The 25,246-nt window shown below is 42.6% G+C and overlaps 2 protein-coding genes across 4 annotated transcripts in view; one reads left to right on the top strand and one right to left on the bottom strand.

Annotated features, from left to right (window-relative positions):
• ITGA11 (integrin subunit alpha 11) overlaps positions 1-3,747 on the top strand; it is a 129,104-nt gene extending 125,357 nt beyond the window's left edge. Inside the window, exons 29-30 of one of the 2 annotated variants that reach the window (XM_024128744.3) lie at positions 995-1,108; positions 1,797-3,747. In XM_024128744.3, the coding sequence (XP_023984512.1) occupies positions 995-1,108; positions 1,797-1,868 (186 nt within the window). In that variant the 3' untranslated portion in view covers positions 1,869-3,747. The remainder of the gene's footprint in view (positions 1-994; positions 1,109-1,796) is intronic. The other variant, XM_024128745.3, reaches the window with a different exon arrangement.
• A 7,546-nt stretch (positions 3,748-11,293) lies between these two features.
• FEM1B (fem-1 homolog B) lies at positions 11,294-25,239 on the bottom strand. 2 transcript variants are annotated; one of them, XM_028494983.2, is made up of 3 exons: positions 24,992-25,239; positions 20,851-20,949; positions 11,294-16,254 (listed from the first exon to the last, which is right to left on the bottom strand). In XM_028494983.2, the coding sequence occupies exons 1-3, from the start codon at positions 25,237-25,239 to the stop codon at positions 14,619-14,621; spliced, it is 1,983 nt and encodes a 660-aa protein (XP_028350784.1). In that variant the 3' UTR covers positions 11,294-14,618. The 2 variants fall into 2 exon arrangements, with proteins under 2 accessions (XP_028350784.1, XP_007102724.1); XM_007102662.4 differs by lacking the exon at positions 20,851-20,949.
• Between the last annotated feature and the right edge of the window lie 7 nt (positions 25,240-25,246).

Below are 25,246 nucleotides of genomic sequence, written 5' to 3'. Positions count from 1 at the left end.
GCCTCTCCCGTCGCGGAGCACAGGCTCCGGACGCGCAGACTCAGCGGCCATGGCTCACGGGCCCAGCCGCTCCGCGGCATGTGGGATCCTCCCAGACCGGGGCGCGAACCCGGTTCCCCTGTATCGGCAGGCGGACGCGCAACCACTGCGCCACCAGGGAAGCCCCTGCCATCTGCTTTGAGGGGAAAGATGTTGAAGGAACAGGTTTGAGGGTGAGGAGTGAGATCAGGAGTTTATCTGGGGACCTGGTAAAGATGCCAGGCGGGCCGAGTAGACAGTTGGATATGAGTCTGGAATGCAGTGGAGAGTCCAGGTAGAAGGTAACAATGTGAAAGCATCAGCAGGCATAAAGATGGTTACGGCCCTAGGACTGAGTGAGCTTCCCCGGGGCTGCGTTAGGGCTCTCACGGCCCTGGGCACTTTTGCTTTCAGGGCCTTACTCCATAAACAAGATTTTTTTTAAAAGCATTATTTTCTGACTTGGTCTGTAGAAAGACAAATATAATCCAGACAAGATTATATTTTTTGATTCTAACTTTAAAAGAAATTAGAACATTTCTGTGGGCCCCTAAAAGCACCATGGACCCTGGGCGCCGTGCCCACGGTGCCTACTCCATAAGTCAGTCCCCAGCTCACCAGAGCCATGGGACACACCAACATTTAGGAAGCAGCAAAGAGAGCAAGAAATAGTGGCCCATGTGGTAGAAGGAGAAAGCAGGGAGAGTGGAGTGGCCCCAGGCCCAAGGCAGAAAGCCTCTCCAAGAGGAGGTGGGATCACTTGGTCACGAGTCAGGTGTCCGCTGTGCCAGGGCTGGGAGCTCTGAGGCCTCTCGGCAGGCTGGTGCCACCCATCCCTTCAGCATCTCCCTGAGGAAGGGGATGCAGCTCTCCCACCAGGTGCCCGCTGTCTCCTACCCTCCTGCCCCGCCCCAGGCTGCCACCTGGGCCCCAGAATAGTAGCGCTGTTGACCTGGCCTCACTCCTCACCTTGCAGATCACGTTTGAGATCTCAAAGCAAGAGGACTCACAGATCCCCATCTGGATCATCGTGGGCAGCTCCCTGGGGGGCCTCCTGCTGCTGGCGCTGCTGGTCCTGGCACTGTGGAAGGTGAGGGCCCCCGCAGGGTGCAGGTGGGGGGCAGCATCCTGGCTGTCCGGGCCTGGGGCCTCCGCCTCTGAGCTCTGTGGCCAGTCCCCATGTTCTCCTCTGCGTGGGAGCTGGGGCCCACCCAGCCTCCTCCCCAGAACTTGCCAACTCCTCACCACAGCAGGCAGATGGGCTAGGGCCACCAGAGGGTGCTCAGCCTACGGCTCCAACCCTTTTGTGGGTCCCTCTGTGAACCTGATGAAAGCTAGGCTTCCTCTGATCAGAAAAAAAGCAAGCACACGCAACCACAAAATTTCTCCAACAATGTCAGGCTGTTAAGAAGTCCCCCAAAAGCCCTTCTCTGTCTCTGAGCCTCAGGCTAAGAACCCCTGGTCTCAACCTCCTCCTGTTATGGATGAGGTGAAGGAGGCCCAGAGAGGGGTGTTGACTAGGGCAGCGTCAAACAGCATGACTGCTTGCCTCTTGACACAGGCTCCGTCCACTTGGTTCCAGCCTCCCCGTCACCAATTAAGTGGCCCATCGTGCAGCCTGACAGTGGTAGGGGAGATATGCAGCGTGAGCTGGGGCGTTCAGGGAAGCCTTCTGAGGAAAGAAGCCTTAAGAGAGTGAGTGAAGGGAGAGCAGGAAGGGGAGACAGGCCTTGTCCACCCTGCCCACCCCTGAGATTTCTCCCTTTGCCTTCCCACAGCTCGGCTTCTTTAAAAGTGCCAAGCGCAGGAGGGAGCCCGGCCTGGACCCCACCCCCAAAGTGCTGGAATGAGGCTCCGGGGGAGGCTGTGAGTTGATGGGGGCCAGGACGCGGGCCCAGGCAGTGTGCAGGCCCGTGGCCCACCGAGCTGGGGTGGAGAGGACGCCAGCTCGCTTTGCACTTGACCTCATCTCCTGAGAGACCAAGTCTGCTCCCTCTGAAAGGAACTCAAGTCAGTTTTAAGAGGGACTGTCCTACTGGGAGCCATGGCACCTCCAACACAGATCCCTAGGGATTTAAAGGGACCCCTCCCAAGGTACACCCCAAAGCCGCCCCCAGGCTCTGTGGGGGCATTTGATGCCCCCATCACTAAGGTGCTAGAAATTCATCATCACCCCATGCTCAGAAGAAACCCAGAGGGGAAGACTACAAATGCAAACCCACTCTGCCCTCTCCAGGCCTCTAGTTCCAGTGGGACCTAATGGGACAGCAGATCTGCACTCTGCGCCGTCCTCCCACCCCAACGCTGTCCATGGCTCCCGAGTCTCCTCACCCCTTCCCCAGGCCGGAGATAGGTCCCCGGAGCGCCCCCTGCCTGAGGGGCTCAGCGGTGACAGCTGTTGGCCTGGATGAAGACAGACTCTGGGACGCCAAGACTGTGATGGACAGGCAGCTGGGACCTAGGAGGCTGGGCACCCACCAAGATGCGGAGGTGGGCGGGCTCTCCCGCATCCCCACCGTGCGTTCACACTGACCACCGCCCACATCCCCTCCCAAAGCGCTCTCAGCAGCTGCAGGCCTGCAGCTGCCACCCCTCCTGCTGCTTTTGTTCCTGGGAGGCTGGCGGAAGTGTGGATGACGCAATCCCCAGGCTCCACGTTCCCACTTCATCTTCCACCGCAGCCTGTCCCAATGCGATGGCAAGGCTGCAGGCCGTGGGCAGGGGTAGAGGTGGCGGGCCTCCCCTCCCTGCATCACCCCCTCCCTACACACACACACACACACACACACACACACACACACACACAGCCTCTCACGGCCTCCCATCCCTCCCTTCCGACCACCCATCACCCATCACCCATGGGGGAGAAGGGCTGGACCAGTGCTGAGGGGTCCTCCCTGGAATGCACTGGATAAAGCCGGTGCAGGAACCCCCGGAGCCTGTGCAACCTTGGTGGCGAACGTCTGATCTGCCAGCCCATGGGACAAGTGGTACTACCAATGACAGCGCCCCGAGGACAAGAGGCACGCCTGGTGCTCAGCCAAGTAATTTATGCCTTAACCTTGTTTTGAGGTAGGAATAAAGGGGGGATACATCAAAGGCATCTGTCCCCTGTCACATAGTACGACCTTTACTGTCGTAAATATTTTAAAGAAATTTTTAAAAATACAGTGTTTAAAAACAACTAAGAGGCTGCCATCCCTTTTGTGGGCAGAGCATGTCCTAGTGAGCTACACTCTTTGAGGACAGGAGGTGGATGAGGGGCTCCCTGCTTCTTTCCCATTGTCTCTAGATGTTTGGAAGGGACTTGTCCACCCTTTGCTCCCTACAACATCCCCTCCCAGTGGCTGCCTGGTCTGAGATGGACATCTCCAGTGATGGAGCACTCCCTCCCTCTTTCCCTCCCTCCCAAGCCCACGTGTTCCATCTTTGGCCAGTTTAGATGGTTGAAACCCACATGTCACTGTAGCTTCTACCCCTTCGTTCCTGCTCTTTCCTCTCAGGCCTCGCAGATTTCTCTAGGCTGGCATCTCAGTGCTGACTTTCAGACCCTGACTTCTAGTTTCTTCACCTTTACCCACAGACTACTCTTAAAGTTAGTTGTCTCCATTCTATTCTCATGCCTTTGGAATCCCAAGAAGCCAGTAGAATCTTAGAAATTATTTGGTCCTGTTCCCCCATAGATGAGGACGCTCAGAACCAGAGAAGTTAAGAGAGAGCCCCAGGTTCCACAGCAAAATCCAGACTAATCCCAGGACTGCTGTCTCGAGCCAGACTGTCATTCTAGCCCAGCCTTAGAAGGGCTTCGTGAAGGATTAGAAGGAATTGCTATGAAGTCACTCGTCACTCTTTTTTTTTTTTTCTTTTTTTTTTTTTTTTTGCGGTACGCGGGCCTCTCACTGTCGTGGCCTCTCCCGTTGCGGAGCACAGGCTCCGGACGTGCAGGCTCAGCGGCCATGGCTCACGGGCCCAGCCGCCCCGCGGCACGTGGGATCTTCCCGGACCGGGGCACGAACCCGTGTCCCCTGCATCGGCAGGCGGACTCTCAACCACTGCGCCACCAGGGAAGCACACTCGTCACTCTTTATGGGAATATTTTTTCTCAAATGGTGAAACCAGAATCAGAAGGCAACATTTTAAAATCGTATTTCATTTGCGTCATTACCCTCATGAATGGAGTAGTCTGGCTAAAGGAGAATCAATGACCCCGCACCCAAAAGTGCATTGTTTGATCTGGCACCAAGTCTTCTTTCTGTCAAACTCTGTCAACTCTGAGAATGCTTTCATGTGAAACCAGACTTTCAGAGATTGGCATTCACATTTTTAAAATGTGCCATGTGCAGCCACAATGCAGGCCAAACAAAATGCATCTGCAGGTCTGATGCAGCCCAGAGGTCACCGAATTGCAGCCCCTGGACTCAGAGGCAGCCTTTATCCCCAGGATGTCATAGTCCCTCCATGTCCTCCCCTACCCTAGGCCAAGAATAACTAAATGGTCAAAAGGTGGAAAAAATGGGAGGCTTGTTTGTATCTTCAAGGCCTTCAGCCCTTGCACTGTGTCGCTCTCCTCTCTCTCTTATCAATTCTCCCTTTCTGAAATTATTTGCTCTGGGGTATAAATGTCATTGACTGGCCTTAAGTGTGCTGGTAGGGCAAGCAGAGAAGATACATTTTACATGGAGCAAAGCCTCATGCTAGAGCAGCGTTTCTCAGGCCTGGCTGCACATTAGAATCACCTGGAAGCTTTAAAAGCTACGTATACAAGGGCCCACCCCCGGGAGTCAGACTTAATTGGTTGGGAGAGGGGCCAGGGCATCATTTGTGTTTCAGAGTTCCCCTGGCGACTCCAGTGTGCTGAGCGTTGAGGTCAACAGGCAGGTGAATATGTAGGCTAGAAAGCGAACAACAAAAAAGGGGTTTACATGCACAAGTGACCTTCTATGCTGAGTAATGGGAACTGTGTTGTCATCTTAATGCTGTTCAAGTTTACTTGGCTCCCGCCTGCAGTTTAGAAGACTTTCTCGTTGCAGCAAGTCTTCAGAGTGGAATTTGCTACAGGAGATCACCCAGTTCTTGAGTTGGGGGCACATTTGCTAATGTCTGGGGGGGAGATGAACAGCAGCCTCTGAAGCATTTTTAGCATTTTTAGCATTTGGTGGCAAGCTGTCCAAAACGCAACCGCAAATCAACATGAAAATTCATATTATGGTTCATAGATGGGAGTTCTTAGCAATGCTCTCTGTCTGGTAGTTAAGTGTAATTATTTATGATGGAGCTAAGGAGTGAACTCAAGAGTGTTAATATGAAGCATAACCACCTTAAAAACTGTTTAGTCTTTTAGAAGCCTTATCGGCCCATCCTAGACACTACTTCAAAACAGCTGCGCTGATTTCCAGACGGCCTCATGATAATAAAGCAATTCCACGGCACGTGAGCGCGGAGGAAAACGTGCCTGGGGCGAGGCCTGACTGCGAACCAAACTACCAGCAGAAGGCGGTTTTAGAATCTGCTCCGTGGACTGTCAGGATTTTTTAAATTCTAAGCTCATTGTCTAGTAGAGGGAAAGGACCTCCAACAAGGAGTTGTGAACTGAGATGTGCAAGATGTTCCGGGGGGTCTCATGTTGATTCTGACATGGTGAGACCCCATGCGGGAGGGGCGCCGGCCCTCAGAGAAGATACAGGAGCTGAGGGGCAGACCTTGGGTAGCTTTGAGAGAGGCCTCAGGCCCTTGTGCCATCATCCGGTGTTCTGCAGGGAAGTGGACATCAATTATGCTGTCCCTCAGTACCGGCCAGCTAAGAGTTGAAAAGGAGAAATTCAGGTAAGAGTGCTGCTTCTTTCTGGTGTCAGATGGTGTGGGCATGTAAGCTCGGAGGGCAGGGTGTGCCTCTTAAAGCAGAGTATCTATCCAGAGCTGAGCTTCTCAAAGTGGGGTCCTAGGGGCCACCTAAATCAGAACCACAGATGACGTCCTACCCCAGACCTCACAGATCCAGTTCCTGTGAGGTAATTTTAAGCACATTAAAATTATAGAACCAGAAATCTAGAGCCGTAAGATTTTGTTATTCTCTAGTCTTCAACGTCAGTTTCTTACAGCATGGCCTTTCTCAGCTGCCCTTTAGCCTATCTTGGTGGCAGCAGTCATCAGTAAAAACCCCCCAAGGGGTGTCCTTCCAGTGCGAACAGTGGAGTTTCTGGGTCTTCCGTTTGTTAAGAAAGGTGGTACTTCTTAACAAGATGGGTATCAGGTGAAGGGGGCTAATACAAACACAACAGAGAGAGGGAGAATAATTCTTTACCAGGAAATGTGGGAGAGCTTCTCTGAGACCTTTCCTAGAAGTCTATAAAACACAAGCTGCTGTCTCCATCAGTATTCAAGAGCTTTTAGCATCCATACTCTCCCCAAATAAGACACTAGACTCTTGGCTTTAAGCCCCAAGATGCCAGGCAGCCTGCAATCGAAGCAGCTGGCTTAATCATGCTTTTCTGGCATATGACTCACTGCAACCACACCTCACCCCAAACATGAAGTGGCCAGGTTTCTCCACCAGATACGCCTTGGGTGATTGACTTAATACAGCCATTAGTAGTGAATGGTCCTGTCTTCACCACATTGGCCTTTGTTTTTACCTTTAGCTAATGTCACGTTGCCCTTTATTCTGCACTACTTCTTACCTTTAAAAAAAAAATCCCCCCAAATTATCCTTATATTTACTATTAATGTCAACTAGATCCCTATCAAAGGACAGTCAAGCTTAATCGACCACATTAAATCTGCAGAGTGCTTTTGTGTCACTGTCTATTACATTAGCTTTGACATCACACTAAAGTAGGACAGCATGTTCCAAACAAAAACTGAAACCGGAACATAGGAGCTTGGCTGGTATAGCTTGAAGGGAGGGTTACAAGCCTGGCACCTGGCCTCTGAAGCTTTTCAATAAGATATAGGCTAAAATGTACCTAGCAAACTCACAAGGCTCCATGTAGGGTATGAAGGGCTTCCCTGGTGGCGCAGTGGTTGAGAGTCCGCCTGCCGATGCAGGGCACACGGGTTCGTGCCCTGGCCCGGGGGGATCCCGCATGCCACGGAGCGGCTGGACCCATGGGCCGTGGCCGCTGGGCCTGCGCGTCCGGAGCCTGTGCTCCGCAGCGGGAGAGGCCACAACAGTGAGAGGCCCGCGTACCGCAAAAAAAAAAAAAAAAAAAAAAGGGTATGAGCAGAAAAATATTTTTTTAAAGCAGATGGGGGCACCATTCCTTAAGGACTCATCCTTTCTAATCAGTTGTGCATGTTCTTTGTTCCTGTCTCCCTGGTACTATATTTTAAATGATGATGGTAAAGTTTTCTGAAATGCTTTCAGAAGATGGCCCAAGCCAGAGTTCAAAAGTAACATCTTAAACTTTCAAAATTAAAATTTGAGGAAAAATAGAAAATCAGATTTCAGGTAGAGACATCTAGCTGGACAACAAGCTTATCAAGGACAGGGACCATGATTCTTATTTTTTGTATTCACATCCCTGATATAGTGCCCGACACACAGTAGGTGCTCAATAAACAGAAATTTCCAACTGTTTCTTCCTACTGGTTGAGGCCAGAGTAAACCCCAGTTCTGTTCTCCAGATGAACTGAGCAAACCAAATTTACAAATCACAGGCAAATTAGAATATATAATTTTGTCTAAGCTTGCCAAAAAGCTAAGATTTTGTGAGCTCCCTGAAATTTGCATCTCATACTGAAATTTTCTAGATCAGGTGTCTGATGAAATATATTACTGCCAGCATTTTCTTTTGTCTGGACATCTGTTACTTAATACAGCAGAGATTACTTGAAATACAGAAAAGAAAAAAAAAAAAGATGATTTAGAATTTGGATGATTTCTGCAGTCCAGTCAGATATTTTTGCCAGGCACAGATCTGGCAGAAATCCTAAGATGAGCTTCTCTGGTACTGGTGTGAGAGTCTTACAGTGAAAGACCACTGTGCAGCAGGTCAGTAAACTCAGATCCTACCTCAGGCTCTGACACTTGGTCCTTGTGCGACCTTGGATGGACAAGTCACTTCTTTGTGAGCCTGTATCCTCAACTATGAAGTGACAGAGTTGCCCTAAAAGATTTTTTCAGATCTCTACGAAGGGACTCCCTAAATCTAAATTTGAATGCAAACATGTGCGGAGGATGTGCTCCAGTACCACCCTTTAATACCCTTCTGGTTATCTTAACTATTGTAATTAGGTAAAAGAAAGAAATATGAGGTATGAATACTGGAAATGAGAAGGCAAAATCATCATTACCTGTAAATGATGATTAGTGTATCTGGGACATCCAAATGAAGCAACTGAAAAAAAATTTTTTTTAAAAAAAGGGAAATCCATTAAAATGCCTATATCAAAACATTAACATTTAGAAGTATATACAGTGGAAGAAAGGCTCCTATCTACAATATAAACAAACAAACTAATGATTAAAAAAAGGAAGATATTTGCAAGACCTTCATTAAAAATAAACTTTCTGGTTAGAGAAAAAAGACAAATGAAACATCAGCCCCACTTATATTAATACTTAACATATAGCAGGCACTTCACTGTTTTAAGCACTACATTAAGCATTTTAATTCTCTCACTTGCTCATCACAACTTAGATAATATTATTGTCCCAATGTACAGAAACTGAGACTTGGATGGAGGTCACAGAGCTAGTAAGTGATGGAAAGAACCCAGACAGTATTCCTCAGGGTACCACCACACTGCCAGGTCAACAGAATAGAAGAGAGAACCCAGAAACAGATCCAATTACTTTATGGGAATTTAGTTTATGATTCATATCAGTGGAAAATAAGAGAGTTCTTGGCTAGCTGGATCCTTAATCAAAATAAATTCCAGGTAGATAAAAGATTTAAACCAAAGAAGATGAGAAGGAAAGGATGTGGAGGAGAAGGAAGAGAAAAAAAAAGGGGGGGGGAGGGGAGAGAGAAGTGGGAGGGAAAAGCCATAAAAGCACTAGAAGAGAACATGGGTAAAAAAGATATATGAACTTGGAATGGAGACAACTTTACAAGCAAGATACAAAATTCAGTAGATATTAAAAACTACTAAAAGTCAAAAAACAAACTACAAACTGTGACACATGACAGAAAATTTCCTTAAATTTCCAAGGAATTTAACACGTAGCAAGAAAAAGACCACAACCCAAAAGCAAACAAAAGAAATAAAAAAGGTCAGTAAATATATGTCAACCTCATTCATAATAAAGGAACACAAATCAGAACCATGAAATAATATTTTCCATTTCCATCATCTTGGCAAAAACTAAATGATTACATAATATTTGATGTCAATAATGATGTAGGGAGATGGAAGGCAACTGGATCACCTCTGTCAAGATTTTAAACACTCAGTCACTAAACCAGAAGTTCCGGAGCTAGAAATGAATTTGTTCTCTGAATACAGTATATAAGGATGTTCACTGAAGCAGTATTTGGAATATCAATAAACTGAAAACCTAAAAATCCAAAAGTAAGGCCTGGTTAAATAAATTTTAAGTCCATCCATAGAATTAAATGCTATAAAATTGTTTTTTAAAAAATCTATACATACCAAAATGAAAAAATGTCCAAGATATATTAAATGAAAACAAGATGCAGAATAGCACAGGAAAGTTAAAAGTCCCTTTGCATTAAAGAAAAAAAACAAAAAGGAGAAAATACACATATATACACATAAAATTCTGGGAAGCTACTCAAAAAACTAGTGAGTACCCTCTGAAGAGTCCAAATGACAGAGAGAGATGAAAAAGTAACTTTTTTTTTTACTATTTGAATTTTTCTTAACTATCTGAATTTTTTCCCCATGCACATGTATGTAACTTTCACAACTTTTTAAAAATGAATTCAACAAAAGATCATCTCAACACTGAACAATAAAGACACATACTTCAAGGCAGTTTTTTTTTTCAAACATTTACTGAACACAAACACCATTTTTTCCTATTACACAGCAATATTGTTAGTTTCAAATTAGCTGGGCTATTAGGACTGTCAGTTACCACGAAATTAAAAATGATTCTACATGTCAAACTCAAATAGAAAATGTCATGCAATATATAAATCACTAACAGGCCTCTGGTGCAGTCAGCAAGTTCACTATGTTTATTAAAGTCATGTAAATGGTTTGACAAAAGTGCACAATAGAATGACATCACTGGTTTGTTATAAATCACAGTGAATTACTAGAATACAACAATGTAATTCCTCTACGTGGAAGATTGCAGGATGGGGTGAATATTATAAAGGATAGGATCTTTCAACACGTCAAGCCCGTCAGAGTTTACTCCCCAGCTATATACTTGATTGGTTAGCAAAGCTGAGGTTATTTTCCCTCATCTTTTCTCCTCTATCAATTACTAAGCAACAACAACAAAAAAAGGCCATGCACAAATTTTACAACACCTGATTAAAAAAAAAGTTACAAAACCTTGTGCATTGCTTGGACGAAGCTTACATCTTTGCTCCTTCATTTTTCTGATTAGGCCACTCACCATATGACTCACCCCTAAATGAAAAGCTGTTAACAATTTAGCACTTCTCACCCCTGCACACACATCAGGATACACTACCCATAACCATCAAGTCAGTGTCCCTTTCCTATATATTAACACAAATGAACACACCACAAACCTAGGACTAGAGACCACATTTACTTTACAGTTTAAAAAATTAATATATCCCCACTATCCATGTAGTATTTATTTCAGATCCCATATTTGGAGAAGGTACTGTACAACCCAGCCCATCTGAAGATTTGGGCAAGTCTGCCAGGAATGTATGAGAAAGCTCGGCAATGTGCCATACACATTAGGAGCTCTCTACTTTCCAGAGAAGGTATCCAGAGCAGGGCTGTGCATTTTCAGAGTCGGAGTCAACACACAGCTTAAAATCTTATGGACTTTTCATAGAGCAAAAGGCAGAGGTTTGTTTTCTTTAACCCATTTTAATGTCATAGTATAGTCAGTGAGGAAAACGGAATAGTCTTCTGTACACTGTTACATCTGGCTAGCCTGAAAAGGAACATTTAAGGTTTTTACAGAAAATGTACCATAAAAGCAAGTCCTTTATACTTTTATCCATCTACTCTGTAGTTCCATCACTGGCTGCTTCTAAAACCAGCAAACTAATCCAAGGTCCAGCAACTCATTCCTCACCCTGCCCCATTCCCCCAGAAAGAAATGCTTCTGCTTGAATAATCTAAAGTGGCCTTATTCCTCAAGTAGCTGCCTCAACTGAGATGGAGACTAGTGACAGGGTAGTGTTCCCTTGGGATTCTGGTTTTCAAAACCACTTGCCAAATGCAGAGCTGACACTCACGGAGTTGCTGCCCCCACATCACATTGTACTTCAAACAGTGCTATCATGCCTAAGTTTCTCATGATTACAGTTATTAATCAATGATCAGGGTAATGCAATAAAACCCTTCCCAGAAACAAGCAAGACCAAAGTTTGCTTTTGGGTTTGTTTGTTTGAAGTGCCCACAGCAAAGAACCTTAAGGTAGCTGGACTGTGGCCTACTAGAGAGCAATCCAGGGTAGACTGAAAACAATGTTGTGTCAGAGTTCTTATGTCAAAAATTTCCTTTCTGATCAGTTGAAGGGTGGATTTGCTGCCCATTCCTTGACTTAAATAGTTACCTAAACTCAAGAGTTCAATTTTACCAACTCTTAAGTGCAAAACCCACCCAAGGTTTCACATGGTTTGCCCAGGCATTCATCCACTTGGGCCTCTAGTTAACTAAATTTATATGACAATTACTGAGCAAGACCAAGAAGTTTTGATTGAATTTGTCATGTTATCAAGGAAGACGTACAATCTAAAGCATAATTCTACCAATAATAAACACAAAATGACAAAAGTGGCTAAAAAATGGCAACAGCCCAGAGTTCTCGGAGAGCTGAGATACGGAACTATCACCTTCCTTACTTATTTATTTTCTTAAAAAAACAAAACAAAACTTAAGTTTGGGAAGGGTTCGGCTAAACAGATTTTAAAATAATTCTACCAAAAAAAAAAAAAAAAAAACAAAACAGGCATGTAATCACTTGTTTCAAGAATGGTTTTATACAGGTGTTTCACAATACGTATTTGGATTCGTTTTACAAGACAGAATTAGATCCTTAGCAATATAGTGCACAATGTACCGCTATACTATAGTTTAAAAAAAAAAAATCTCGGTTACCATTAGCAAAGTTCATAGTCCATTCTGCTGTCTTCAAATTCTTTCTCCGGCTTTGTCAGCATTTCAATCAGCAGTTTTACTCTCTCCAGCATTCAGTCCTCCCTTCTCAAAAACACTGAGTGTCATTAAATTTTGATGTCTGAATATGTACAGATAATCATTATCCTCGTTTTATAAGTAAGTAATATCTAAAATAGTTCTCGTCCTGGGTAGCCAAAGGGGTGAAATGATTTTTAAAACATGCAACATTATCTGATATTTTAAGTTTTGATGTTTAACAATCATATGCATTAATAATGGAACCAACTAAATACCAAGTATCATAGCTATTCCTCAGACTGTCAAATAAGCAGGCCTTGAAGTCTGAAAAATACAGGGTCTGATCTGAGCTGTGAAAAAGGCGTGATTCACTCACCTGGAGGATGAGCATTTTCTCCTTCAGGCCATGAGAGTTGCCAAGAGCAAGGTATAGTAGTTCCCTGATTCACACCAGGAAGATCAAGGCCAGTAACTTTCAAATTAGGGCTCATTCAAAAAACCTTCCTTGTAAAAATCTCAGGTTAGGAAAACAGAAATATATTACTATGACAGAATTTACCATCAAAACATTCCTAACTGAAGCAAGAAGACATGTGAAGTATAACTACAGCACAGTAAAATTATCTTGCGTTCTTGGGGGAAGAAGTTTTTAAAGTACCCCCATCCATTCCCTCCTATCCTTCAGAGTGTTTCATTTCATGGGGTATCTATTTTATTTAAGGCCCTAGGTGCTGATTTTGGCTTAGTCATTATGTTTTATACTGATCCGGCTGCAACCTTTTTCTTACACTTCACAAAGCAATATCCATACATAAAATGTTAACTGAAACCTTACCAGTGGTTTTTGTTGTTGTTTTTTTTAGTTCATATCTGATGTTGCTGCATCATTATAATGCTTTTCATTAAAGAAGAAAAGCTGCAGGCCTTCACTTACAGTACCATGCACTATGAGTAGCTAAGGCATTCATTTGGCACTAGAGAGAAAAATACAGATATAGCTAATTTCATTTTCTTTATCATTTTTAACATTGAAAGAAATAGGTGTGTACCCTTTACTTGAATTTCTGTGATGCTTAAAAGATAATCACAGGATATTCTTTTAATTTGACAGTTTACAATGTTGCCATTAAAACAAAACAAACAAACAAAAAAAACCCATAAAGACCTCTGTACAGCCTGTCGGAATAAGTGACATTTTGTGGTTCCAAAATTTGCTGCCCTCAGGCAGAAATATCTTTCCAAATGGCATTGAGAATTATTTTTATTATCAAAAACACGGAATTTCCTATACCACACTAGTGATTTTTCTACTTGTCACAGACTGAATAAGGTGAAAAAATTAAAAATATCCCAGTTCCTTTTCATCTGTCATAAAAACCTTCTTAGGGAGGCACAAATAATGCCCTCTGGAAAAGTAGTTTCCAATTTTAAAAGATACCGCACAAGAAGAAAGGGAGAAGGGGACAAAAGAAGAACATATAACTATATTGTGACAATTTGTTTCCTAAGAGAGAACACAGCATTCATAATTTTTACATGTCTGTGAGCTAAGTCAAATGCAGACTACTGCAATTTAGATTAATTATATTAAAACAGAGACTTCCACACATTTTAGAATCCAAGCCCAAAGGCAAATAGTCCATCAATATTCTCTGAAAAGTTGCTTTAAGATTACTGCTGTGTATGTACCACCCAGCATAATTCAACAATTTCAATGGATTTAACTTTATAAATTTGTAACTATTATTAAGTTAGCACATTTTTCAGATTAATCTGCAGTTATATTTTTAAAAATCCTCCTGATGTTATAATGCGTTGATCTCTTCACATAAATAATGGAAGAGTGAAAACTACCTATAGCAGTTTGGCATGTGCAGAACATCTAGATATTCCATTACTTTTAATGTTCCTTTTCGTTGTTTTTCTTCATGAAATCCTCAAAACTGCTGCAGAGAATAACATGCTGACACAGGCTTAACAGAAATACTTTTCTAGGCAGTTTTTTTTTTAAACATTATCAACTTCAAATCATAAGGGCCCTTGTTACATAAACAAAATATTTTATATTCATTCCTTTAAAAAAAAAAGAAAAATAGTTAAGTGACCAATATCCGAACACCTTATAGTTACACCTAAACAATGTGGTTTTGTTTAAGTGTATTTGAAATCAGTAACCATATGAGGCAAGAAGACCAAATACAAAACTAAGGAAGGATGAGTAGGGAGGAAGGGTAGTGGAAAGAAAAGCAGATTTTATGAACACATAATTCTATTGTCTGTGATTAAAGTCCTTTACTTTTTAGCACCACATTAAATGATTTTACATATCCAGTCACTTAATGAAATCCAACAAACTCTTCAAGAGTTCTGGGGATCTGGTCTTGGTAGTTAATGTCATTAGCCCGAACTGCCCGGGCGGCCAGGCACTTGAGACTCATCTTCATTTGAGTTTTAAGTAGTATTTCTGATACCCCAGTTGTACTTTTGTCTAGCGGAGTCTTATTCTGTTTATTTGTCATGTCGGTGTGAGCGCCAGCTTCAACTAGGCTAATGATGATAGAGTGCAAGGTCAAAAAATCACTGATGGGCCTGTTGTACTGAACGATAATGTGAAGGGCGCTGTTCCCTTCATTGTCCACAGCATTCACCTCAGCACCACAGTCCAGCAGGAGCTTTGTGACAAGCGCGTTTGGAAAGCTGCAGACATCATTGGTGTGGAAATCATCAACTGGGGTATTCGAGTTGACAGCTAGATGCAGCAAGGTGAAACCTTCACGAGTTCTGGGATCAAGGTGAATCAGGTTGTAGATCTGCTTGTTAATTTTGCACTGATCTTCTTCACTGCACTGTGTTTTGGTGGAAATGCACACTAAATACAGAAAAGTATAGAGATTACATTCATAATTGTCCATAGCACTGTGGACGTCAGCATCTGGAATATTTTTTACTCTGTTCATACTTTGTTCTATTTCCAAAACACTGCATCTCAAAACACATTCTATGTCTGGGGCCTTCACAGTTTCATTCAAATGTATCATCTGTGAAAAAACTTGGGCAAATCGAAGAAGATCCTTATGGGTATTCCTGTTACCTTTCTGTCTGAGGTGCAGGGCATGAAGCCACAACTTGATACACTGTTCGAATTCCATGTTATCTGCATAAACAGCTCCCCTGTAAATGATGGGATGGGAAACATCAATGTTGTCGGCACCTAAAATCCGTTCCCGAACTATAAGGCCTTCCATGTGAAGAGCATCTCTGTCTTGCCGAATGGATTCCAGTTCCTGAGGATTTCTACATTCAGTTCTATTCCCATAGGCATGGATTGGTGGGAGAACCTCTTTCTCAAGAATGTTATCACCATCTTGAAACCTCTCCAACATAGCTAAATATAAATAGTGGTATGTCTTCATGATGTCGTAGTTCTCACGGTCATTTGCAAAGGAGGCACCCAAGAGCTCCAAAGCTTCAATCCGACTTCTTCGGTCACAGTCAGCATGAGAGAGCAACAGTTCGACAACATCAGCTTTACAGCTTTCAGCAGCTACTTTTAATGGCGTCATCCCATGGCCGTTCACTACTATAGCAGCACGCCATTTTATCAGCTCCTTCACAATATCTATGTGCCCAGCTTCAGCTGCAAAGTGCAATGCTGTGGCTCCACAATGTGCTTTAGCATTTGGATCAGCACGTTGTTCTAAAAGGTATCTGACTACATCAGTGTGTCCTTTATATGCTGCAATCATTAGGCAGGTGTTGTCATACTTGTTGGCAATGCTGATGTTGGCATTATTTTCAACCAAGTATTTCACAATGTCCAATCTGCCATCAAAGCATGCTGCCCGTAGGGGGGTTGAGTTAGTTACTGTGGTATGGTTCACGTTGGCTCCATGACTGACTAGAAGCTTAACAACTTCAAAATGTCCTGCCCCTGCTGCACACCAAAGAGCGGTGGCACCATCAATGACATACCTATTCATGAAAAGAACGAACAGTTAGAAAATGGAGGTTACCTGCCCTAACGTAAATTTAAAGGATGTATTCATTTACACTGACCCAAAACCTCAATCTACAGAGCGTTAGTAAAACATTAGTTTGGCTGAAAATAAGATCAGGTAATTTAAGTAAAGCACTTTGCATAGTACTTGTACCTAGTATGAGCTCAATAAATGTTAGTGACTGTTGTTATTACCAAAGTATAAAAACCTAAGAAAAGAAAAAAAAAAACGAATCACTGACTTACTACTAGCAAAAGTAAATAAATTTCAGAAAACAAAGAGGAAAGTATGGAGTTTTGTAACTTCTTGACCACCAAGCTGATTCACTGGCTCTTGGGAGCACAGCATGTTCCTCCCTCCCAGAACCCCTAGGTACCACAGTTTCATTCAGTACATCAGTGAGAAAGCCACCCCAATCTCTGCATTAACATTGTGTTAGAAACTGCTTTAGGAAGAAAAGTATTTAAGCAGATAATTCTTCCCTAAGATTATCTAAGCTAATAAGTATTATACTCTACTACAGCAATGAGAAAGAAACAATTACTGCCCCAACATGAATGGTACAACCTTATAACACAGGTCAAATTCTATCTCCCTTGAAGTGAAAAAGAGTACAATCTGCCTGGTATAATATAAATATCATAGTTTAACTGCAATTATCAACACCATCTATCACTTCTGCTGAAAATAAAGGATGCACTTTATAAACATGCAAGCAATTACTTCTTCAGTTTCAAATAATGATGCAAAATGTTTATAAGCAAAAGCATTCCCAGTAACAGTTACCTATGGAGTTAATGGAGGAGGGTGTAGGATTGACTCAGATGAGGCTTAAAGCTACTAGAAATGTCATATATATATATATATATATTTTTTTTTTTTTTTTTTTTTTTTTTTTTTTTTTTGCGGTACGCGGGCCTCTCCCGCCGCAGAGCACAGGCTCCGGGGCGGCCATGGCTCACGGGCCCAGCCGCTCCGCGGCATGTGGGATCTTCCAGGACCGGGGCACAAACCCGCGTCCCCCGCATCGGCAGGCGGACTCTCGACCACTGCGCCACCAGGGAAGCCCTAAATGTCCTATATTTTGATCTGGGTAGTGGCTACATGGGTGGACAATTAGGGGAAAAAACTCATCAAACTGTACATGAAAGATCTGTACATTTTACTGTATGAAAGACATACCTCAAAATAAATTTGAAGACTTCTGAAGTTTCTTTTTAAAATTTCATTTTTTAATGTCATTTAATTGTTAATTGATTTTTTAAACTAAAGAATGAATCAAGAAAATAAGACATTACATCAGTTGAAATGTTTTAGTGGTTGCCAACTGTACGTTTTGCAAACAATTCAGTTTAATTAAAATTCACTTATTACATTTTTATTGTCATGATTATAAACACAACGTTCAAAAAAAGTTTTCTTTCACTGTCAAAAAAATACAATTTACAACAGCATCAGAAAATACCAATATCCGATAGTAAATCTAATGAAAAATGTACAAGACTTCTACATTGAAAATTACAAAACATTCCTGAGATAAAGACCTAAAGAAATGGAGAAATATTCCATGTTTATTGTTTAGGAGATTCAATAATGTTAAGATGTCAATTCTCCCCCAAAATAATCTACAGATTCAATGCAATCCAAGTCAAAATCCCAGCAGGGATGTGTGTGTGTGCACATGCACAAATGTGTGCATGCATCCACATATGTGTAGATATTGACAAGCCAATTCTAAAATGTATATAGAAATGCAAAGGGGGATTTCCCTGGTGGTGCAGTGGTTAAGAATCTGCCCGCCAATGCAGGGGACACGGGTTCGAGCCCTGGTCCAGGAAGATCCCACATGCCACGGAGCAACTAAGCCCGTGTACCACAACTACTGAGCCTGCGCTCTAGAGCCTGTGAGCCACAACTGCTGAGCCCACGCGCCACAACTACTGAAGCCTGTGTGCCTAGAGCCTGTGCTCCACAACAAGAGAAGCCACCGCAATAAGAAGCCCGCGTGCTGCAACCAAGAATAGCCCCTGCTCGCCGCAACTAGAGAAAGCCCACATGCAGCAACGAAGACCCAACACAGCCAAAAATAAATTAATTAATTTTTTAAAAATGCAAAGGACCTAGAACAACCACGATAACCTTGAAAGAAAAAGTTGGAGGACAAAATATAGTAATTAAGATAGTGTGTCAGTGGCACAAGGATAGATAAATATATCGATAGAAAACAACAACAACCCAAAAAGAAAAAAGAAAAAACCCTCCAGAAATAGATTCACACATAAAGGATCAGAGATTAATGACAAAAGCTCCAATGAAATTCAGGTAGAAAGTGTGTTCTTTTTAATAAATAGTGAAGAAGCAGCTACTAGATATCTGTTTGGAAAAAAATTAGCCTTGACTGTATGCACAAAAATTTGAGAAGTGGTGTAGACCTATAATATGCAAAGCAAAACAATAAACGCTTGTAAAAAAAACAGACAATCTTCATGACCTTGGAGTTGATGATGATTTCTTAAACATAATTCAAAAAAAGCACTGGGCTTCCCTGGTGGCGCAGTGGTTGAGAGTCCGCCTGCCGATGCAGGGCACACGGGTTCGTGCCCAGGTCCGGGAAGATCCCACATGCCACGGAGCGGCTGGGCCCGTGAGCCATGGCCGCTGAGCCTGCGCGTCCGGAGCCTGTGCTCCGCAACGGGGGAGGCCACAACAGTGAGAGGCCCGTTGTACCGCAAAAAAAATAATAATAATAAATAAAATAAAAATAGATATAATTTAAAACAAAAATAAAAAAGAGACACTACATTACTACTATAATTTAACTTCTAAATCAATTTAAAGAAAAAGTTTAAATAAACACAAATAGCTAATAAATAATTTCCATGTGCCAAGCACTATATTAAGTGCTTAATATACAGTATATCTTATTTAATTCTCATAATAACCTTCTCCCAATAATCCTATAAGGTAGATACTATTATTATGCCCATTTTAAAGACATATAACTAAAAGGCTTACATGAGATTAAAAATACAAAAGTACTTTGGAAACTATGTAATGCATCAAATGTAAGGAAACATAATACATGTCATTGTTCAAACATGTTTCAATTTTAAAATCTTTTTTTAAAAAAACTTCTTAATATAATCTATCCAAAAAATCAATACATAGTTAACATATAGTTATATTTACATAGTTACAAAGTTTCCTTGCACACCTTAAAAATATTAAATTGTTATATGCCAGGAACATGAACATAAACTAAGTAAAAACTCAAGAAATGTTACATTAAAATAGGCATTCACATACATTATCTTTAACTCTTGCAATAACATACAAGATAAATAGGACCCCCATTTTAAAGATGGGAAAAAAAGACAAAAGTGATTAAAATTCTTTTCTGGCCTCAAATTTCCCAGAACTAATGACATGAGTAAAAATTAAATTACAAGTATATACTTCACTTGGTTTTTTGGGGGGTTTTGGGGGGTTTTTTTGCATTACACAGGCCTCTCACTGTTGTGGACTCTCCCTTTGCAGAGCACAGGCTCCAGACGCGCAGGCTCAGCGGCCATGGCTCACGGGCCCAGCCACTCCACGGCATGTGGGATCTTCCCAGACCGGGGCACAAACCCGTGTCCCCTGCATCGTCAGGCAGACTCTCAACCACTGCACCACCAGGGAAGCCCTCACTTGGTTTTTATAATCGTTTAATACTTTTCCTGGTGTAATCTAATAATTTCCATTTTCCCTATGGTGATGTGACAAGAGCCTTAAAAAAGTTTCAATTATCTATTTTTATTGAGACAATTAAAATTTTTTAAATAGTTTATGACAAAACATATTCACTGTAGAATGTGTTAAAGAATGACTAATCCTCAGAAACATTAGCCTTAGTGATTTTTAAATTTCTACATCTAAATAAAAACATTAAACAGATTAAAGGGAATTATAATCCTAACATCTATGACATTTTTTGTCCATAAAATACAGCTAAAATTATAGCCATATACTGCCTCAAAACAAAATTCTAAACACATTTATAACAAAATGAACAGAAAATAAATAAAAAATGTAATCAAATTAATGCAATATTTACTTAATGCCTATGGGAGAAGCACTATAAAACAATGATCTTTCTAGATTGAGTCTAAAATTGCAATGTAAACTATCTATTATGTATTTCATCTTAAAAATCAAGAAACTTGGGACTTCCCTGGTGGCACAGTGGGTAAGAATCCGCCCGCCAACGCAGGGGGCACCGGTTCGATCCCTGGTCCAGGGAAGATCCCACGTGCCACGGAGTAACTAAGCCCGTGCGCCACAACTACTGAGCCTGCGCTCTAGAGCCTGCAAGCCACAACTATGGAGCCCATGTGCTGCAACTACTGAAGCCTGCACACCTAGAACCCACACTCTGTAACAAGAAGCCACCGCAATGAGAAGCAAACGCACCGCAACGAAGAGTAGCCCGGGCTCACCACAACTAGAGAGAGCCCGTGCACAGCAACAAAGACTCAACGCAGCCAAAAAAAAAAAAAAAAAAATCAAGAAAATTTAATCAGATATTCACCTTTTAAACAAAATGTATGCATCAGATGATGGAAACATTGCACAATAAAAGATAACATTTCTGATCACAAAACTGAACTCATGTATTTCCTGGTTCAATCTGAAATAAAAATGTCTGGTTAAGCATTTGAAATAGAAATAAAAATTCATTAAATGTAAATGATCAGCACCTTATTTTAACCAAAGTCCTTAAAATCACTTATTAGATCATATGTAGTTCCTTGAAATATATACTGGAATGACTTTCTAAATGAAGCCAAATGACGTTGTGCCCCTTACACCTTTCCTCTACCTGGACATTTATTAGAAGTATTAGTACTAGCACGGACTTTAAAAGAGCACTCAACAAAAAGCCTCAGAATTCCCAGAGGTCCTGTTCTCCTTCCCATCCATGTCAGCAAACTTCTTCTAGGACAAGAGTTCCCCACAAACTCTGGCACACAGCAATCAGGCCCTCAGAACTCAAACCAGCACAGTACTCCAAGGTCACATGACACCTCCCCTTTGTTCTGTTCCATTTCTATAACATTCTTAACAGCTTCCCATACTCCAACTAAAGGTTCTTTCATTCCCATGCATGTAATTTTTCTTTTTTAAAAAAACATTTATTATTATTTTTGGCTGCTTTGGGTCTTCGCTGCTGCGCACAGGCTTTCTCTAGTCGTGGTGAGCGGGGGCTATTCTCGTTGTGGTGCGTGGGCTTCTCATTGCGGTGGCTTCTCTTGTTGCGGAGCACGGGCTCTAGGTGCGCGGGCTTCAGTAGTTGCGGCTCGAGGGCTCTAGAGCGCAGGCTCAGTAGCTGTGGCGCACGGTCTTAGTTGCTGCGCGGCATGTGGGATCTTCCCAGACCAGGGATCGAACCTGTATCCCCCTGCATTGGCAGACGGTTTCTTAACCACTGCGCCACCAGGGAAGTCCCAATTTTTTTTCTTATCCACTCATCTATGTCAATTTTGGTCGTTACACAGTAAGCCATAAATAAAATAATCTCAAATGTTACTCCTAAAAATATGTACAAGGACTCAAATATCAGAATCGGGCTTAATCTAGGTGGGTGGCACCGTCCCCCTTTTGAGGCTCTATTATGAATCTACTTTAGTTTTCTAAGGTATTATAGATGTTTTTAGGCAGAGTATAGGCTTTTTAAAATAAGTTATTTTAATGTCTATGTGTGTGTGTCTCTCTATCCCTCTCTCTCTCTCTCTCTCTCTCTCTCTCTCTCTCTCTCTCACACACACACACACACACACACACGCAGAGTACCATATCAAACCCCATAATTACACAGATACTGTTGCTTAGGATGAAGCTAAGAATTGAGACTTTTTTTTAATATTAGGCAAATAACAGGATAGGTGGTGAATGATTTGGCAAAAAATTGTGAAGATGGTACATAAATTACTGAAAATTAGGAAACACTAATCTACTTCAGCCCACAAGAACCTGTTTGTCCCTATCTGGCCATGGGTCTCAAGTACCAGTGGAATCTAAAGAAGGGGGGTTGGCTAAGTACCTCGCAAAAGCCAGTCCCTGAGGGGTGAGTGAGCTTCATATTATTAACACTTCACTCAGACTAACATTTTCACACTGTCTGGAATGAATGTAAAGTGAAATCATGACATTTGCAAGTAACACTCTCTTCATCTATTTCTGAAATGCCTAAATGACTGGAACAAACTGCAAAATAATCTCACAGAGTGGTGTGAGTGGGCAGAAAGGTGGCCATGAATTTCAATTCTTCTCTTTTGTTAATCTGTAAGCTCCTCGAAAGTAGAAACTTTACATTTTCTTCTACATCTTCCACATTATCTGTGTGGCACAGGGCTAGGCCCATCATAGGCATTTAATAAGTTAAAAAACAAAACTAAACTAAACTACTTTGACAGAGCAGCTAATAAATCCATAACTGTAATAATCCATAAGCAAAAAAAAAGACAGATTGAAGAAGGCTCACACAAAATCTCAAATGATAGAAATCTTTGCAATTCCAGTCTCACCAGTCTGACTCTTGATATTTTACACAAGGGTCATCAATATCTGGCCTCCACCTCACTCTAGTCTCCCACAGTCTCTTTCTTAATTTCCCAGGCTTGAACCCCTTCCTGAAACTGCACTGAAACACTTGTCATTGCAAGAGCACCATGCTGCCGTCCCTCTTCTTCACTTTCTACTATCCTTTAAGACTGAGCTCAAATATCACCTCGGCTGTGAAGTCTTCCCTGATTCTCCCAGGCAAAGCTGAGCACTTCCTCTCCCTGTGTTCCCTCAGTAGTCCAAAAGATTTCTATAACCCTAAATGGCATGGCATCTACACTTACTCATTTTCATCTATTTCTCACCTCTGCCATACACCACGCCCCACCTCCAGCCCCCGCCCAGGGCACCAGACTGTCTTCCTCTGCAGTGGGAACAGTATGTCATTCATCTCTGCAAACCCAATCCCTACTACAGAGCCTGGCACACAGTAGGTGGTCAAAATATGTTTGCTTATTGAACCCCTTAATTTCACTGGCCAGTGCAAAATACTGGGCAAGGTAAGCCACTACACAGGCTCAATGCTACATTCCTAGCCATTTCAGGTTCTCTTAATTGCCACCTCAAAACACCTTTCTCTTTGATGGATAAGAAAGATAAGCAAAGCCTTTCCAAATGCTTTAGAAAACTATATTTTCTCACCACTATTCTCTCCTAATCAAAACAGGCCTCAGCAAGCTCCTTAGCAGCAGTGTAACCAGTAGCTGTTACTGCAGAGATTCATATCTCAATGGATGCTTGTGCCTATACAACTGGAATGGTGCTGGAAGTTCAGGGGTCATCCTACTTCACTCCTCTGCGTATAGGAAAGGCTGTGGGAATGCAGGGAGTCACAGAAAGGACACAGAAGCTAGTAAAAGAAAACGAACAAGAATCAGGTTGCCATCTTTGGTTAATATGAAAAAGACCATCTCCTTAACGTCTAGAGAGGTGGTACCAGAGGTTAACCACCACCCGTGGGCTATCATTTCAGTAAAATGTAATACCCTGAAATATTTTCCTCTCATCTAAAACAGAAGAAAAAGCTCTTATTATTTCAATCTACAAAAAGAATCAACCAAAATTCAACAATGCCCTAGTCATCTTCAAGAGGAATTGTTTTGTCCATCAGGTTTTAACCAAGCAGTTTTCAATCACCAAAACTAAAGATACATATCTTTATGCTAGGACCACATCTATCTCAAAAGAAGAAAATGCTAGAATAGCTTATGTAATGGCACAAGTCAACAAAAACAAAAACAATTAATGCATCTTCATGCAGTTGTAATCTGTAAAACAGGTTATAACCATCCAGCACAGAAAAGATAACGTCAAACCTGACAATTCTGCATTCAACTCTATCATACCCAAAAAAATGTACAATTAAACCTAAACGGCAAGTTTTAACTCTGACAATATGAATTTTCGAACTCCCCACCCGGAATAACAGTATATCATCAAGCTTCCCCACAACATCACAGAATAACATGTAATTTAACAATGGCATCATCTCGTCCTACACCAGGTCCGGTGCCATTTTCGCAGCCAACATATCTTCCCCCAGCAATGTGTAAGAGTCAGTATCATGTCTTGGGAAGCCTGGCTGCGTGACAACCCCTCAAGAGGCTGCAACTGCTGCTGGTTCTAGGGGCTTATTTTGACATTAAGGTCCCACAACCCACTAAGGGACTTTATCGGACACTCACGTGAAGGGGTAAAAATTGGGTGGCCAAATAACTCATCAAACAGAGGTTTTCAACGTTAATTGCTGATCTCGTTAATTTCTGATCTCGGTTACAACCCCAGTACTGATAAAGGGAAAACCTGAAAAGGCGGCTACCTCCTCCATACTGCTTCTTCACAAACTATCTACTAAAGAATACAGAATACTTATTAGGTATCAAGACAGAGGGTGTGGCTATTTACCTATAGAGGGAATAAGGAGTAGGGGCCAATGAGCAGCAAAATATGGGGATGGAGTAGAAGGTGAAGTGGGCACTAATGAGGCAGGTCAGGAGGTACAAAATGGGAGAAGTGATACCTCCATGAAGCGAGAGAGGGAGGGGAAGACCCATAAAGTGGTGGGTCCGCGCGCGTTAGAGAGGAGGCTGGAGTTGGGATGTACCTACCCGTCGAAGCGGACAGTGCCAGTCTGCTGAGTCTGCACCCGGTAATGTTCTAACAGCAAGCGCACCACCTTGGCGTGCCCATTGCGGGCTGCGATGATGAGGGGCGTGGAGCGCTGCCCTCCCTGCTGGCTGACATAGCCAAGCAGATAGCGGATGTCGCTTTCAGACCGGTTGAGAAGCAAGGCGGCCAGAGTCAGCACCTTGCCCTCGCTGGCCGCCTTGTATACATAGCCAGCCAGGCCCTCCATGGCCGCT

The sequence above is a fragment of the Physeter macrocephalus genome, chromosome 11 (assembly GCF_002837175.3).
Source record: "Physeter macrocephalus isolate SW-GA chromosome 11, ASM283717v5, whole genome shotgun sequence".
Taxonomy (NCBI): Eukaryota; Metazoa; Chordata; class Mammalia; order Artiodactyla; family Physeteridae; genus Physeter; species Physeter macrocephalus.
Note: the sequence above shows the minus strand (reverse complement) of the source record. Positions and strands in the feature narration are given on the sequence as shown.